This window comes from Neovison vison, chromosome 13, assembly GCF_020171115.1.
Source record: "Neovison vison isolate M4711 chromosome 13, ASM_NN_V1, whole genome shotgun sequence".
Taxonomy (NCBI): domain Eukaryota; kingdom Metazoa; phylum Chordata; class Mammalia; order Carnivora; family Mustelidae; genus Neogale; species Neogale vison.
The window spans coordinates 18,502,791-18,521,914 of record NC_058103.1 but is presented as its reverse complement, the minus strand read 5'-3'; the positions used below and the strand labels follow the sequence as shown (position 1 = coordinate 18,521,914).

Genomic DNA, 19,124 nt, shown 5'->3' with positions numbered 1-19,124 from the left:
GATACTTTTTATCCATATATGGTTGTATCCTCTCAAATGAGCTTGTGTGTGTGTATGTGTATACAAATGTGTGTGCACACACAGACACACAGACAATGCTTACGGTTAGAACTCTGGATGAATGTGCATTTTAACCAAAGAAATGCACAATTAGCCTAAGAATGGCTCTTCCATTTGTTCATTGACAAAAACCATTCCTCTTCTTTTTCTTTTTTTCTTTTCTTTCTTTTTTTTTTTTTTTTGTTAATACAGTGAGCATGTATTGGTTACACAACCATTTAAAAACTGCTAATTTCATTGTGGGGTGGGGAGAAAGCCATTTCTTAGAATAAAAAGAAAGAAGACTTCTTTCACCCACATATTTTCTGTGCTAAGTATGTCATATCTTCAACTTTCAACCACATGAAGCTATAGAAGATAAGTAGATCTAGATATGATAAGGTAAAAACGCTCATTAAATTGGAGAATTCATATCTTAAGGATATCTTTAAAAAATATTTCCAAAAGTGCTCATTTTCCACTTCTTTGATTCACCCAGAAATGTTAATCAGAAGGAGGTGACTGTATAAGCATGGGAATCACATTCCTTTGGTTTTAAAATGGTTTTCAAAACCAATACGAATACATCAATTCAAGGCATTTCTTCTCAACCCAAATCAATGAAAATGCAGTGTACTTAGATCTCTGCTCTGTTTAGAGTCCCTAGAAAAAGGTCTCACTCAGAATCAAACCATGCACAATCTGGCAGAGGGGAAATTTCCACGGCAGCTGTGTAAACACAGAGACTCACCTGGACCTTGACTGACATCTGTGGCAGCATTTTCAAAGAGAGGGAAAGGCAGAGGAGAGAAAGGGGGAGAAAAAGGAAGAAGAGTGTTAGAAGCACACACACACACAGTGCAATGTGCCCTTGCATGACTATCATGTTCATGCAAGACCCCAGAGGCACTCAGCTTCTGAGCACTTAGTTCTACCTTCACCCAAAAACCACCCATGCAAGCCGAGGGACCAAGCTCCCTTTCCACTGTGCATGTAGCAAGAGAGGTGAGCTGCACATCTGTCCGGAAAGATATCATCCTGGAATCAGATAGGGCTCTGGCCAAGCAGACTGGAATCCTGCAAGAATATTGGTTAAAATATTCTGGTTGATTTCTGCATAACACCACCCAAGCAAATCCTCCTTGCCTCCAGATACAGAACACTGGACATGATGTCAAGCAAGTTTCCCCGCCGAGAGAAAAAATAATAAACCACTTCCTTGAGGAACAAAGAAAAAGAGGCATGAGAACGGAGAGCGAGTTGCAGCATTATTTACGACATAGGACTGAAGGACAGAAGATAACAAAACATTTATAATACCCTCCCTCTCCAGTATTCCCAGTGACCATCCTTCATCACAGACAGCAGTGTGTATGCGGGAGATTGGGTGTGAGTAGATCATTTGCCACACAAATTGAAATTCTGCCTCCCCCTTTAATTTTTCTTCTTGCTTTTCACCCCATCATTAATGACAGGAATTGCCATTTGAAATCACTTTAGACAACTACAAATAGACACCCAGCCCTAGGAAGGTTGACATTTGAATTAAGCCAATGAACTTTCAAAAAATGAAGAGCGGTTTACTCCCATCATCCTCATGAACACAATCTCCTCCTCCTCCCCTCAAATGTAAGATAGAATCCTGCTGAGAAGCCAAATTGAAAGCAAGCCGGAGCTTTGTCAAAACCTCTAGACCCAGGGCACCTGGGTGGCTCGGTTGGTTAAGCAACTGCCTTTGGCTCAGGTCATGATCCCAGAGTCCCAGGATCAAGTCCCACATCGGGCTTGCTGCTCAGCAGGGGATCTGCTTCTCCCTCTCACTTCTCCTTTCTCATGCCCTTTCCTCTCATTCTACCTCTCAAATAAATAAATAAAATCTTAAAAAAACAAACCAACCAACCTCTAGACCCAACCTGAAAGGATATACCTTTCTGAGGAGATGGAACAGGGGGCTGCTTCAGGAAACCATTGGCCATCCTAACAATCCCGGGTGACTCACTTAGAATCACAAAATGGTAGACCTAGGATACCCACGGACATCATCTAGCTTAATTCATTTTTGGTTAAGATGTGGGGGAGATGAAAGAGGTTGAGAGACTTGCCCAAGGTCACACACTTAGTTCAGGTACAGAGACTACATAAGACTCTAGACCCCTTGAATCCCACCCAGTTCAACATTTGTTCAATGGAAACCCAGGTTCCTCAGAGGCATAGGGGACCCAAATTCAGTTCGTAGCTAAAGTGAGCACCCTGGAACCACGGAGGAGACCCTCTTAGCTACCCTGTGAGTAAGTCATGGGTTTTATTTACTATGCCTCTAATTTGCGGCAATCAGATTTGCCAAGCTTCAGCAAGATCCACAGACACTAGAACTCTTGCCCCAGGAAAATCCAAGTGCTGACCTAACAGAGCTGTGCCCACACATCCAGGAGGGGCAAATTCACAGCAACAGCTAAGCATTTCTCCAGCCCACAGCCTGTATTCCCTAGAAGCTGTATCTGCCCAGAGAGACTTCTAGAGAGCTCTGAATCATTCCTCAGCCACACCCCCTTTCAGATTTTCTGGTGAGTTGTTTGAGATTCAGGGTAGAGTGGCAGCAAGAAGAAAAGTGGCAAAATAGAAGAGATGGGAAGGGAAAACACTCTGTATAAATAACTAAGCAGGGCAATTAACTGTGACTGATGGACAGCCTAGAATAGTGGTCGTTAGAATACCCTTTCATTAAGCAGGATATCAAACTATTTACATGTGGGGGAGTTCAGTGGTGGGACTTTCAACACTGTTGTTCATGGAAACATGCTCTTGGAAACACCAACACCCAAGGGAGGCAGGATATCATGGAACTCCAAAGTTCTTTCAAAACTAAGTTGCCCATTTGAACATTGTGTTTATAATCTTAAACTCTGGAGACAGACAGACCTGGGTTCAAATCCCAGCCTACGGAAAGGCTGTAGGTCAATCACAGAACATTTGAGTTGCTTGCCTCAGCTATACAATGGGAAAAGAACAGAACCTCCTTCATGGCAGTGTTAGAAGATTAAATACTTTTAAAGCATTTAACTCAGTACAAGGCAAACACTGCATAAATATTACCTGTGCTGATTGTTACCAATTTGAATGAACACAGACAGAATTACCAAGAAATGTTGACCAGAAGGCTCCCTGGAAACACCAAGAGCCTACAGGAATTAAAGCTGTACGTGTGTGTGTGTGTGTGTGTGTGTGTGTGTGATTTCAGTTCAACTCTTCTGCTTATGAATGAAGAGATCTGTTCCAGCCCTCCCCTCTCTTGGGTCTTTCTCCTCCCATCCTCCTCCTCAGTGGGAAGTAGGGCAAGAAGGAATTAAAAGGTTGTAGGAGAATAGGAACAGGGGTCCAAGAAAATTCCATTCCCTCCTAAAGCTTTAACTGGCCTCAGTTCTAGCCCTGAGCATAAAACATATAGCAGCTCTTCTTGCCAAAGAGGGGCAACAAGAAAAACCTCCTTCAGTGAGGGGACAGGGTCCAGCCTCAGTTTCTAGTTGTGTCAGTGAGCTGGAGGCAGTTCTGAGCATTGTGTCTAACATTAAATAGAGACATAAAGTGTAACCTGACCCCTGTCCCAAGAAGCAGTGAGTCATTTCAATCTCTACATTCAATTCTGACCAACAGAATGAAATGACAAAGCCTGACAGGGGCAGGAGGGAATCAGAACCTCAACCATATTCATCTGTTATACTGTCTGTCCATGCTTTATCCCTTCTTTGTGTCACAAGTCCCAGCTATCTTTTGGGGAACCCTTTCCCACCCTTAATCCATGCAGCTCAGTAAAGATGACCCCACCTTAGCTCAATATGTGGCCATGTGACTCAGGCCAGGCCATAGGAATTGGCGCAGAGAGCGAGATCCACAGCTGGATTGCCAGGACTCAGGCTCTGGGTCTACAGGCTGTGTAGGCCTTGGGTCAGTTACTAGATCTTTCTGTGCTTCAGTTCTATCATCTGTAAAATCAGTATGATAATAGTCCCTACCTCCTAGGGTGGTTGTGAAGAGCTTGGAACAGTACCTACCTTTAGAAAGCCCTCAACATTAGCTTGTAATTTTATTACCTTCATATATGAGAGGACAAGAGTATTAAAAGTCTTTCCTGTGGTCACACAGGCAAGGAAGGCTGATCTAGGATGCAGCTGAGGGTGTTTCTGACTCCATGCCTTGCTGCTGTCCCACTTCCAGGGTGACCATCCCCAGAGCTCCCTCTGTCTGTGCTTACTAATGGTCTTCAGCCTGGAGTCTATGTCTGAGGGAGGAGCACTGAGCCCCAGGACGGGTCAGAGGAAAGATTAATATGTAAATGCATGTAGATATATCAATTTTTAGTGGAGAAAAATGGGGGCAAATTGCAGAAGAAAAGGCAGTTGACGACCAGCTAAGATTGATCCAGGAGAGCCGGCGGCGTCCTCACCCATATCAGCATTTCCTCTGCTCCCCACTACTGTTTTCTTTTCCACTGCTGGGCCTGTAGTTTTCCAGAGCACCACTGCATTTAAATCTATATTCTATTTTCTCTCCTAGAAAATAGGTCAGACCCAAGACAGAGTTCACCAGGTGGGGTCCCAAAAGGTTTGGCTGGGCCTCGCCTCCAGGAGAATGGTTGTGCAGCCTGCCTCACACTCCCCAGAGCTTATCCAGGGGTGTGTGTGGGGGGGGTGTTTGTACGTGTCTAAGTAGTGAGTTGGGGGAGCTCGGATTCCTCCCTTGTGAAATTACGTGGTCCAAATGAAGGGTAAGGCAAGAGGGCTCCCTGGCTGAGCTCTCTTCTATAAACACAACAGCAGCAGATGGTTAGAGGGTTTCCCCCATGGTTAGAAGAACCAGCTCTTCCCCCAAACTATAGGAACATGTTTCCTTTTTCAACTTAAAAATACGTGTGCTGATGTTACGCACTTGTGGCTGAGGTTATTGTTGAATACAGGATAAGTGTCTGTGGGTTACTTCGTGAAGGTGGAAATGCCCTAATTTACTTCTTCCCTGGTTGTGATGCTGAAGACAGTAGGTGAAGGGTGGCAGCTGTGGTCAAATCCTTCCTCTCCGGGGTTGCTGTCCCAATCCCTGCTTTGAGCACAGCATTCCTAACAGAGGTGGCCAGAATTTTTCAGCCAGATTGGGCCAGAATTTATTTTCATCAGAAATTTTTTTCACCAAGATCAGCATGAGTGCCAGAGGTAGGGGAACAGAAGGAGGAAGGTGCAAGGTCATGAGAGCCAGTCCTCAGATCTCGTCACAACAGAAGAAACGAACACTAATTGAGCAGGTCCTGCCTGCAGCCTGTGCATGTGCTAGCCCCTAGACTGAATGGTCTTTGTCAGGCACTTATACGACAGTTTCTCATTTTCTGTAGGTATTAGCTCAAAGATTACTTCCTCAGAAAGACCTTCCTTTACCACCTTCTCTAAAATAGGGACCCTTCTCTGCCACTTACCCTGCTTTTCCTTCCTCAGGGAACTAAACACTATTTGATACCACAGGATGGGTCTCTGCTTTTATTGTTTATACCCCCTTTAAATACAAGCTTCACAACAGTAGTCTTGTCTATTTCATTCACTGCTTTTATCACCAGTCTCTAAGCTGGGTCTGGCCTACAGTAAGTGCTCAGCAATATGTACTGAATGGTTAATAGATCATCTCAATCAATACTGGTATCTGCATTTACACACAAGAAAAGTGAGGCTCCGAGAAATTAAGACACATGCCTATGGACAGAGTGACAGAGCTGGTATTGGACTCTGAGTCTGTCTTAATACCTACTAAATTAAGAACACCTGTTTTCTCCTGTGTGACCCTCATGATCAGGTGGGTTGTCCCCATGTGGTAACAGAGATAAAACCTGGCAGCACTAGAGAAAATAGAGCAGCTGGTTTCCTGGTAATTCTGGTAAAATTCCCTGGGAAGCCTCTCACTGATTTAGCTTAGGTCATGTGTCTGTTCCTGAGCCAATTACTGTATCCAACATCACACGTCAGGGTAAATGTAGGGATAAAATGGGATGTCTCTATATCCCTGACACGAGGCACTACCAACTCATAATAAAGTTCACATTTATCGAATATTCTCTGGGCTGCTGCTAAGTGCTTTATATAGCTCATCTTATTCAATTCTCACCAAAACCCTAACAGGTAGGAACGTCATTCATCCTGTTGTACAGATATAGAAACTAAGACCCAGAGAGGAGGCGCTATCTTATTAATATTTCCCATACTCAGAGTAGCATAACCAAAAGGGTCAAGCTGTATTCCTGAATAAAAAAGCAAACCAGGAGAGGTACCATCGGACCCATCAAGCTACAAACTAGGGATAGAAATATAGGGCATATCACAAAAGTGACAAAAAGGCACAGCCAAGGGCAGAGGAAAGGGGTCAAATGCAATATGACCATAGGCCTGGCCAAATAGAGTCTTTGGCTGGGCTATACACTCTCCCCTTCTGTACCTATATCCTACCCCAGGATCCTACCCTACCCTGAGGGGTCCGTAGGGCCAACCACATGTTCGCACCAAGAACCAGCAATGCCTGCCACTACTCCTTTGCAGAGTACAATCGGGTACTCAGAATCCCTTGCCTAAATGGCCCCAAAGTCACTGGGGTCCATTCTCCCAAAAGCTGATGTGTGTACACTAGTGTCAAGAAATGGCCAAGGAAAAGCGATTTATAGGAGTTATGGATTTCTACAGGCTGGGGTGTCCACACCAATGTCCACGGGGATCTTCACGGTGCTGGAAGTGGAGAGAAGGGAAGCTGCCCAGTGGAGAGAACGGAGGCTGCCCAGGGGGAAGCAGATCCCCAGATCTATTCTTGCCCCAGGCCCACAAGCATCAGGTCAAGCCTTCAACTGAGGAGTTCCCCCAACTACAACATGAAGACAGAAAGAAACAAAAAAAGGCAGACACTGCATCTCTCTAGTGGCCTGTCCTTTCTTGCCCCTGGGGAGAGTGAGCACAAGGTTCTTCCCTCTACTTCAGGAACAAATACAGAAACAATCTCGTTAGTTGAGCTAAAGCAAACTTCCAGCAGTGCAGCGGCTGGGTTTTCCGTGTTCTGGGGCTCCTTCCAGCTTCCGATGTCTGAGCTCTTCAAACACTGGAAGAGCTGTCTCTCCACAAAAGGCCAGGTGGTATTAGCTTCGTTCCCAACACAGAGCCCATTTACCCGCCTTTGTAGAAGACTGAGCCCCACCCCCCCAGCCCCGGTGCTGTTTGCTTTTGTTCTTTGATGCTAATAACTCCAGTTTGCAAGACGGAGCAGGGAGGTAGCTGCTGTGTCAGGGGCCGGCCAGCCTAGGAGGCAGGAGCCGGGAGAGGAGGAGCTGCAAAGCAGGAAGGAACACGGAAGGCACGACCATGGGCTGGGTTACTCCTGTGTCCAAATACCTTAGGGGCTCTGGCATACTGGTAGTGGGTCTGGCCTGAGAAACCAGAGCCTGACTGACAGCAAGGGAGAGAAGGAGACCCCTTGTTCCACATGCAATCAAACCTCAGTTCAGACAACAGGGTTTGATTTGGTTTGGTTTGAGCACAGACGTGGGGGGTAAGGCAATCTGGAGTTCCAATCGTGACTTTGCCACTAGTTATTACCAATACTTTTGTCCAATGGCTTAACTTGATCTTCTACTTTGGCCACATGGAAATCATGGCAGCGGAGTCAGCTAAAGGGACTCCAAGTCCCTAAAAAGTCACCACGCGGTGCAAAATCACATAATAAAAAAACGACAGAGCTAATGGGGAAAATGAAGCTGGGGCATGACATCCCAAAACCTCATCAGTGACCCATAATAGAAGAGAGGAACCAGATTTACACGTGTTAAATGGTTAAGAAATCTATAAATACTACAACCACTGGAGCCCTCGGGAAAGACTTGAAGTGTGCTTGCGGGAGCAGGAAGCTTGTGAGTGGTTGCCAAATAGTGAGAGGAGGACGCTCTGATGTTGGACAGAGTTGTAACACCAGATGTGCATGGGTGTGGCTCACAGCACGCGCGGCAACGGAAGGAGCAGGCGTGCTTCTGAGGTGTGTGCAATTTGTGTGTTTCTACGTAGCCTGGCTCAGCTGACTGCAGTTTTCTGCCTCTACCTAGTGTTTCTTGTGGACAAAATCATGCATAATCAAAGGCAAAATTATTATGCTCAAATCGTTCCCCAATATATCAATCGCTTTGGAACAATTTGCATTTTCAAAACAAGCTTTCCAGCAGAACTGACTGTACCTAATTTATGGGACTGTTAAGAGGGTCAGATGAGATGATCCGTATAAAGATCTCAGCACACCACCAGGCACAGAGTAAATGTTCAATAAACACAGAAGTTGTTATTATGAATGTCACTGCGGGCTTGTTGATACACACCTTGTAAACTGAAAGGGCCAAGTTGAGCTTCTATCCAGCCGTTTAAGCCTCGCAAACAAAAGGCATCTCTAGCTAAATAGTACTTCCCTGTGTTAGGCCAGGAGGCTGGAACCTACAAGAGGCTCCCACTCAACAGGCTTTCGAGAAGGCCTCATAGCAGGTGGGCAGAGCCAGGAGCTACAGCCAAATGCCAACTTCCTAGGTAAAGAAAATGGGCATCTCCCTCCCTTGATGAGCACGATTCACCAATAGTAGTACAGACCTCATCACACAGAACACCAGGAAATCGGGAGACAGACTGACCTAAGTGAGAGGCTGTCGCTCATCTTGGTAAGTAAGAGAGGTGGGAAAAGAAATCAGTCAATACTCATGGAAAAACAGCTGAGATGAAGACAACTTCAATTTCCCTGCCCCCTGCTTATAGCACAGGGGTTAAGGGGCAGGGTCTGGAGTCAGGAAGACTTGAGTAGAAGTCCTGGCTGTTCCACACACCATACATGAACTCAGCCATGCTAACTACCCTCCCTGAAGCTCTTTTCACTAACATAGCTAGTATCAGAAAAATTAAATAGGGCACCTATTCACAATGATATTATAAAAGAAACTTAAAAATATGACTCAGAAGATTTATTTGTTTATTTGATAGAGAGTGAGATCACAAGTATGCAGAGAGACAGGAGGAAGCAGGCTCCCTGCTGAGCAGAGATCTTGATGTGGGGCTCGATCCCAGGACCCTGAGATCATGACTTGAGCCGAAGGCAGAGGCTTTAACCCACTGAACCACCCAGGTGCCCCTGTATGACTTCTTTAATCCCAATTTAGATACACTTGCTACCCTCACTTAACAGACAAGGAAACGAAGGCTCAGGGAAGTTAATATGCCCAAGTTCACTTTATTCATATACAGTAGCCAGGATTTGAACTCAAATTTCTCTGAATTCAGTCTCTTTCTTTCCCATACCACCATCCATCCATTCCCAATTATTTCTGCCCTCACTGGTCAACCATCCAAATCTAGATCCTGGAGGAATGGGGGCAAATATCAAGAAACTAGTGTGGGCTTGCCAATTCCAGTGGTACGAATTGATGGTTGTTAGCTAAGGACACCATCCATCCAAACAAACAAACAAACAAAAACAAAAAAAACCAACTTATTCAATGGGAGAAGATATTTGCAAATGATATACCCAAGAATGGGTTAATATCCAAAATATATAAAGAACCTATACAACTCAATACCAAAAAAACCAAATAATCCAATTTTAAGAAAAGATGACCTGAATAGATGTTTTTCCAAAGAAGGCATACAGATACATGGCAAGCCGACGCCTGAAAAGATGATCAGCATCACTAATTATCAAGGAGATGCAAATCAAAACCACAATGAAATATCACCTTAACACGTGTCAGGACAGCTAGAATCAGAAAGACAGGAAATGACCAATGTTGGTGAGGATATGATGTGGAGAAAAAAGAATGCTTATGCACTGTTGGTGGAAATGCAAACTGGTGTAGTCCCTGTGGAAAACAGTATGGAGGTTCCTCAAAAAATGAAAAACAGATTTACTACGTGATCCAGTAATTCCACTACAGTGTATATACCCAAAGAATATGAAAACACCACTTCCAAAAGATATGTGCACTCCTATATTTACTGCAGCAATATTTACTATAGCAAAAAGATAGAAGCAATCCCAAGTGTCCATCCAGAGATGATTAGATAAAGCAGGTATGGCGTCAATCTAGAATGGAATATTACTCAGCCATAAAAAAGAAGGAGACTTGGGACAAAAGGAAAAGACTTCAACTGTATAATGCTACACATGAAATAAGTCACTCATATGAGGAATTTAAAAAACAAAACAAAGACATAAAAAAACACTCTTAAATACAGAGAAATGGTGATTGCTAGAGGAGAGGTAAGTTGGGGGAAGGGTGAAATATGTAAAGGGGATTAAGAATACACTTAACCCTGGGGTACCTGGGTGGCTCAGTGGGTTAAAGCCTCTGCCTTCGGCTCAGCTCATGATCCCAGAGACCTGAGATCGAGCCCCACATTGGGCTCTCTGCTCAAAAGAGAGCCTGCTCCCCATCCCCAATCCCCCACTGCCTGCCTCTCTGCCTACTTGCGATCTCTGTCTGTCAAATAAATAAATAAATAAAAATCTTTAAAAAAAGAAAAATACACTTACCCTGATAAGCACTGAGAAATGTATAGAGCTGTGAATCAGTATATTATACACTTGAAACTAATATAACAGTGTATATTAATTATACTCGAATAAAAAAAAAAAGAAGGGTCATTAAATATAGTAGAATACCCATGACATCAGGCTCCGTATTTCAGAGAAAGGATTGTAAGTTGAGGCAACATATCCAGAACAGAATCCACCAAGATACAACATCCAGCAAAATGTGAATAGGAGTTCCTTGCCAACAACAATGCAAAAAACTATAGTTGAGTAATAAGTTTAGAAACAAATGAATTAAACAAAAATAAACAAGTCTCTCTATGGCAAGACTTCAGAAAGCCTAACTTACACTAACACACACTGTGAAGTCCAAGAGAGGATACAGTATGCAGATTTACAAAGTTTTTAAACACTGGACACTTCTCCCTCTGTAGAATACCTAGTAACATCTCATGGAATACAGTTTCAAAAAGGTTGGCTGTGAGGTTCTCAGAACAGCTGGGAAGGCTTTCATTTGCCATAAGCCTTTATCCTCACCCCTTCTGTTCCCATAGCCAGCCCTGTGTCGGGCTCAGTTCGAAAGAGCGAACATTTATTGACCGCTCATACAGGCCAGACACTGACTTAGGTACCGCAGACTCCAAGAACAGCTGCCCAGGATGCAGTGAGTAGTAAATCTAATAATCCAAGAGAGTAGATAAACATGATGGGGTGGCCCTATAGGGCCTGTTATTGCCCTTAGCACTAATACAGGATTTAGGGTTGACAGAGAATGCTTCAAAGTTGTTTACCGAGAAACCCTGAAGTGGTTCCCAGAGGATGGACAGCAACAATTAAGTGGAGAGAACATTTCATCATAACTGGCCAGCGGTCATATTGACACCCCTGAGAGTGGGGCTCCCTGGGAGGCATGGCGGCATGTAAACTTTGAGCTCTAATACCAGCCCTGCTATTTATTATGACCTTGTAAAAGCTGCTTAAACTTCATCTGTAAAATGGGCTTTATTATATCAAGTTCACATTTGTCAGGAGGATCAAAACAGGCAAATGCATCCAAAAGACCTAAATAGCACGCATTCATTCCATTTTCTTTCGTGACATTTTTTAGAGTAATACGCTAAAAAAAAAAAAGAGTCTGAGGCTGCATATGGGTTTGGAAAGAAAAGGGGGTCATAACTGATTAGCATTGTCTGCCATGGGCTTCAGGAGAGGGTCACATACTGGCTCTTTCGCTAGAAAGTTTCACCTAAAGGCTTTCCTAAGGGTTCCCGCTCTGAGAAAGGAGTTTCTCATGACCTGGGAACCTTAGGAAAAAAGCAAATGGCCCTGAAGCACACTACTAAACCCATCAACTCTTCTGCTTTCCCTTAAACACTCTCCTGTCTTTCAGTTTCAGGAAACTAGCAAGGTTGACTTCTTCCCTGGAAAAGCAGGTTGTGTTGTCATGTGAAATTAGTACAGTATCTGCCCTCACCTAAAAGAATCATTTTTGAATCTGAGAACCAGGCATGTCACCTACTAATTAATACCAGTCCTATTCTAAAGGGTTCAACGAGATCCTGCAGGCCCCAGCAGAAGGAACTCAGAAGGCCAGGCAGGGTGGCCTTCACTGTCAGGAAGCCTGGAGATCAAGCAAGCAGAAGGGGAGTTCCTAGAACGAATTTCATATTTTATATATCACGTAATGTGTCTTTTCAGTTAAATTATTATTATTCATCACCATTTCTAATCTTAAATTTCTATGGAAGTCCAGTTCAAAAAGCGGTAAGGACATTACAAAGGGGCTGTTGATGTGATCTTTCAGAGAAAACAGAATAGGAGAGACGGAGAGAATTTTAGAAGTGGAAGAATTTTCTGGTGTCAAGCAGAATCTGTTTTACAGGCTCATTCCGCGGACATGTATCCGAAGCACGTACCCGTGTCTGAAGGATGGGCTAGGCACTGGCGGGCTGGCAGGTAAGCAAGACAGAGCTGGGGCTTGCACTCTGGGTGCTTCAGGTCTCGCTTGGGGAGATGGGCCACAAACAACCAGATAACTAGTTATTTCATCGTAATTGTGATCCGTGCGATAAAGTGGCACAGGATCCTTTGAGGCTCAGATGAGAGACACAGAGTGGAGACCAGGTCACTGACATGTCCACCGCTGGACAACACGGACACTAAAACCAGAACCCAGGTCACCCGCACCACAGTTCCCTGCTGTTCCCACCGCAGCACCAGTGGCCTGACAGGGGAGCTGGGAGAACAGCCCGGCCCTAAGAAGACAGTGGCAACCAGGAGGGAAAAGCAAGGGGCCACATCTCTGCAGCTTTCATAAAGGAACAAGAGCAGACGCCTGGGTGGTACAGTCGGTTAAGCGTCTGCCTTCTGCTCAGGTCATGATCCCACGGTCCTGGGACTGAGTCCCGCATTGGTCTCCCTCTCCCTCTACGGCTCCCCTGCTTGTGCTCAGTCTCTCTGTGTATCTCTGTCAAATAAATAAAAACTTAAAAAAAAAAAAAAAAAAGGAGCAAGAGTATGATCTTGAAGATTCTGTCTCCCAGACACTCACTCATGCTTTGCAGCGGTGGAAAATGGTTTCCACCACCTTACGGTAGGGGCCTAAATGCTAGAGCCTTCAACAGTCAGGACAACAGGGAAGGGAGAGGAGAGCCTCCCCCAAAACCAATTAGAAGAGGCAGAGAATGGGGGTGTACACCCACTGCATGGGCTGAGCTCTAATCTATCTGCTGTACTTTGCTTGGGAATTAATCACACAAATCCCCAGATAAATCTGAGGCCGTTATTAGACAACACTAATATCCCCCTTAGAGTAATCCAGACAAACACAGCGAGAGAGGGAGGAGTCCCGAGTGGCCAGAAACCAGACCGCTTTCCTGTTCACACACATCTGCACAAGAACACAGGCATGGGCACTGGCCCCCACTCCTTGCCCCCAAGCCCAGATGTCTGCTTCCCAACAGCACCACAGGCCTCTGCTCTGACTGCTTCAGACAAGCGGGGTGAACTGAAAGATGGCAGAACCAGGTCTGGGTTCCCTCCCCACCCCCAACTCTGCCACTGACCTAATTCTCCCCAAGAGAGGATTTTTCCTTTTTGGTCCTGCTTGTTTGTAAATCATGCCAGCCCAGTGCACACACAGCTTAAGGCAGGCCTGGCTGAAACAGGGAGAAGCCAAGAAGCTTTAAACCGTGGCCCCAGCTGCCATTTCTCAGAGAGGTGGGTTGGTGGGAGGTCCGTCAGGCTCAGAAGAAGGAATGCAAGGGTAGGAAGAAGAAAGACACCATCAAGCTCGTCCCAATCTTACATGCAGACCCTGCCTTCACTGAACGAGGGGAGTTGTATAAGCTAAAATAACCCAGCAGAATTCTGTCCTGAACTTGATGTATGACCTTGGGCGCATTTCTTAATCTTTCTGGATCACTGGTCTCTTCTTGCCAATGCAGGATATTTGGACCCCTTATTTTTGACCCTTCAAGTATGTTTTAGACCTACTTTTTAAAAAAATGGTTAGAAAAGAGGCTGACTATAGTTGTAAGAAGATGTGAGTCTTTGAACTACAAAAATTGACCTGGAATTAAAAAAAAAAAAAAATCAGACCTGCCAGGAAAAAAATCAACGCAAAATGGAACTGACAGCCACTAAAAATGCACACGGTAAAATTTGTTATTGACTAAAAAATTGAAGGAATAATCAAACATTCTTGACAAAATGTAGACTGGCAAATTTGATGTGAGAAAATGAGATGTGGTAGAAATAATGACCACAAAGGAACATTCACAATGGCAGAAGCTCTATAGGTAAAATTTGATAGGCACACAAAAAACTGATCAATGAATCAGATCAGCATTATAGAAGACACATGGAGCAGAAGTAATCTGGTTATAACTATTCAGTAATATAAAAATGAGTTGGAAAAATTAAAAATGGTTTAAGTATGCTGAAGAAAAAAATGGATTGAGGAATCATACAAGTCCCACATTATTTGCCTCCAAAAAAAAATGCTCCTTTGATAAAAATGGTTTGGTGTTTATATGATCCTGACTGTACCAACATAGAGTTGAAATGCCTCAAGGTCAAACTGTGCAATCAAAACATATTAATAAATGCTGAAGAAAAATAAATTATATGATCTCAGAGGTCTATCCGGGTTGCAATTTTTCTTCTGATAAAAGATCAGAATAAAAAGCAAATAAAATTAAACAAATACTTTATTCCCAAGAGGAAAGTAGCAGGAGATCCACCAATGGCCCGTGATAATAAGTGCAATAATAGATTTTACTTTCCTATATTTCAAGCAATTTAGTAATTTTGGAAACTAACACAGGATGACTATTTTGTCAAGAAAAAAATGAAAACATCAAACTGATGCTTTATATTATCACATTTTTCATTCCTTTTTTAAAAGATTTTATTTATTTATATATTTACTTAGAGAAAGCAAGCGTGCAAGCGTGGGGAGGGGTAGAGGCAGAGGGGGAGGATCTCACGCAGACTCCCCGCTGAGCATGGGGCCCAAAGCAGGGCTCAACCCCATGACCCTGAGATCATGGTCCAAGCCAAAAACTAAGAGTTGGATGCTTAACCAGCTGAGCCACCCACATGCCTTCTGTATTATGTTTTCTTAAAAAGCCATTTTAATATGAAGAATTAAAATGGCATAATCTCAAAGTTTAAAAAAATGTGACTTTACAATAAGCTTGTTTATTTCTCTTGTTTTCCTGAAGAACTTCATTCTAGTCCCTCTGCGTGTCTGTCCCAGAGGGTCGATGGGGAAAGTCTCTGTGTTCCAGCGTCCTTATCAGTAAAATCAATAAGATAAAGCTACTCACAAACATAGTAACTGTTCAATAAATGTTAGTTTAAAACCCAGGGAGCCCAGGGCACTTAGGATTAAGTGGATTCCCAGCTTTAGATTGTACTCCTCCAAGTACTGAGGATTGTTTACATGTCCTGGAATAAAAAAGTCCCTGGTAACAATAACCAAAGAGTGTGGATTGACCAGGGCAAGCCCCCTATTCCTCTCCACCTGCCAGGAAAACACACAGAGCCGGCAGAAGTGCTTGGGAGGGCAGGCTCGAGAAAGTCTGTGCTAAGGGGAAAGGCAGCTGTTTGGAAATGCCTTGGGTTGCCCTCACACCATGTGATGATTTGGGAAAAAAGTGTTTCGGGCAGCTAATGACACCCCCTTTCTCTCTTTATTTTTATAAAGTTTTTTTTTTTTTAATTTTTCCGAGAGAGAGGGAAAGCACAAACAGGGGGAGCAGCAGGCAGAGGGAGAAGCAGGCTCCCTGCTGAGCAAGGAGCCCAATGCATCCCAGGACCATGGGATCATGACCTGAGTCGAAGGCAGACGCTAACCGACTGAGCCACCCAGCTTCCTGCTCCCTGACTTTCCGGTCCTAGCAGTCTTTCATCTCCACCTTCTCCACACAGAGCTTCCTTTAGACAGAGATTCAAGCCCCAAATCCTCACCTCTAGGGTTCTGAACTCCACATGGAGGTGTCCGTGTATACGCCCATTTACCAGACACGATTAGTGTCCTCATACCATCACATGGAAGGTTTCTCCCTTTCCCCACCCGCGTCCTCCCTTCCTTTCTCTCTCCCAACCTCCCTCCCTCCATCCGCATTACCCATCAACCATATTCCAAACAAATACTTAGAAATAAAAGACCCAGGTCCCGCCAGTGATATTAGACTAATCGCACCTGTCTTTGGGCCAATCAAGTGACAATAAAGACAGGTTGTCCCCCTCCACTGCTTCCTCCCTGTTCCTTCTCATCTTTACCATCACCTCCTCAGAGGGGCCTCCCTGGACACCCTGTTTCTCACGGGATCTCCCCCAACCCCGCTCTTGCTGTCTCTAGCACTCCTCACAATTATAATGATGCATATGCTGGATTAAGTTTTCCACAACTGCTTTCCTCTAACTTGTAAGCTGCACCAAGACAGGCACCACCAGTTTTGATCATCGCATACTGTGCTCAGCAACCGTGTTCTTTGGCATCAGCCAGTTCTCGGGGGCCACTTACCCCTTCTCAGCATGATGTAGGGGAATGGATGCCAGACTGGGAGTTAGACTACCTGGGCTCCGAAGGCCCCAGCCACCTGCAGGCAGAGTGGCCTGTTGCAAGTCACCTTGCACTTGTAAAGCTATGGCGGATGCTACAGGGAGTCCTGGCCACTTCGTCTAGATGGAGTGGGCTGGGTTTGGGGTCCAAGGAGGCCTCCTGGAAGAGGTGAGGTCTGAGCTGAAATCTGAAGGAGGTGTAGGAATCAGTGAGGTGAATAATTCTTCTGGTGGAGGCCTGGAGGTGGTTAGTGATTAGAGGTGAGGGACAGGATAGCAGGTTCTTTCATGGGGAAAGTGAGTCTGGGGGACGGGCTGAACTGGAGAAATGCAGGGTCTGAGCCATGGTTTGTTGTCTCTTGTTTATAACACTTTAAATTCCATAGTGCTCCTGTATTATTTTTCCTTGTCATAATAACCATGACATTATCATTTTATCCTAAATACTGTTGAGAGGCTCCCCTTGAGAATGGGTTCTGGGGGAACAAACCACTCTTTGGCTACACACTGGCTTAAAAAAGTCAAACGGTGATGGAGGGGAAGAGGGAAGAATGGACCAGGAAGAGACAAGCAGGCTCCTAGAGACTAAATTAACCACCTGTTCCATTTCAAGAGTTCATGTCAGACGGCCATGGACTTGGGGCTGTGTAATGACCTCCATGAAGCATGATGGCAGAGCATGTGCCCTGGAGCTAAAGTGCCTGCTTCCAATAGAGAGCAAATGGCAGGTGAGCTTGGGCAAATACAGTGTATGTCTCTGAACCCCAGCATATCCATCTGTGAAATGGGAATACCACAGCACTTCCTTGGAGAACTGTTGGAGCATTACACGAGGTCAGGGATGTAAGGTGCTTAGAACAGGGCCCAGTGTGTAGATAGTCCTAACTCAATGGCTAGCAATGACCATCACGGAGCCTGATGCAGGATCAATAGCCATAATGGTTTTCATTGATTGAGCGTCTTTTTATGTGATAATCAACCTGCTTCTTGCTTTGCCTTGATTATCTCATTTAATAACTACAACCACCTAATATCTGCAGTCACCCCCCCGAAAAAGCCTTGGGCCTCCTGTGATTCCTTGGAATGTCTTGAACTTCACCGAGCCTTTGTTCCACCAGGCTTGAAAGAGACCCCTGAATGTACATAGCACCGTTACTCTATGCTTCCCCTTTCAAAGCCTCCCTCACCTGATCATTGCTTGCTGAATGAAGTAGGCAGCATGAAGGCATGTCTGTCTTGTTCCCTGCTCTATCCCATGCTCCCCTGACACACAGTAGGTCCTCAGTAAGGGTTCATTATTGTGGAAGGGTGTGGGAAGAAGCCCTTTTGGAATAACATCATCAGTAAGAGATTTCATGTGAGCATGCATGCTCACGTGGGCTCCATTTCTTGGTTCCCATCACACGCCAGCTGGGCCCCTAACACCTCAATTTCTTCTGCTTAGAAAAATGTTCGAAGGCGCTCTCCCTCCTCCCTAGGCTCCCCATTCTGACTTACGCTGGATAAGCAACTTCAGATTGCTGAACAGCAACATACAACACAGCTGGGTGAAAATTCCTGTGTCCTGAAATTCCTGGAAAACTGTGAGGCACAGCAAGCATTCGGAGAATGGACACATCACCCACCGCCAACCCCGAAGAATCAGAGACTGGAGAAAGGCCACAAGCAGGCAACTAGAACTGAGCCTCAATTTCCTTAAGAAATGATTTTGCTTCCTTTCCAAACACCCTACCCTGGCAGAGGTAGAGAAACCACAAGTGAATTAATTACCAGCATCTACATCACTGGCTGCCCAGCCAGGAGCTTCTGAAGCGAATCTTGCTCTTTTGGCTTGCAGGGACCAGAGTTAGAGGATCTCTGGTCAACCCCAGGAGAAGGTATATGGCTTTGAACTGAGCACCACTGCTGGTGTCCTCTAGAGCTCGATGCCCAACTCCAAGAAAAACGTAGACAAGGCATTTCATGTGTAACTCACCTGGTCTCAAATGCAAAGCACAAATAAGAATGCCAACTCACTGATCTTGGGCAAGTCACTTCTTTTTCATTAGGATTGATTCTTTCAGATTTCTGAGTCCTTGATTCCCACGGGATTCTGATGTTCTGGGGTCCAGAAACTCCATCATAAGCAGAACATCCAAAACCCTCAGTTTCATCACCTCTATATGAGACTTCACTTTCTGTTTGCAGAAATTTTCCCAAATGAACAGAACACACTAGATCGAGGGTAGAAGAAAGGCCAGTGTAAATAGTTTTTGAAACTCAACTATGCAATTTTTTTTTCAACTATGCAATTTTTTGATGCTGTTCTATTACATTCAAATGGGTGCCCCAACGTCAACCAGGTCATTTGCTGATGAGTGCAGAATTTTGAGGCACTTTCCTTTACTCCTAGTTTCCCTCTGCATCTCTGGTCATCCACTTGCATCACACCATAGATTCCTTTTTTC

The 19,124-nt window shown here is 44.7% G+C and overlaps 1 protein-coding gene across 23 annotated transcripts in view; it reads right to left on the bottom strand.

Moving 5' to 3' along the window:
• The window catches only part of NRXN3 (neurexin 3), a 1,586,092-nt gene that overhangs the window by 1,486,286 nt on the left and 80,682 nt on the right, over positions 1-19,124 (bottom strand). For all 23 annotated transcript variants that reach the window (XM_044230674.1, XM_044230680.1, XM_044230666.1 and 20 more), the window contains exon 3: positions 791-808. In XM_044230674.1, coding sequence (XP_044086609.1) covers positions 791-808 — 18 coding nt within the window. The remainder of the gene's footprint in view (positions 1-790; positions 809-19,124) is intronic.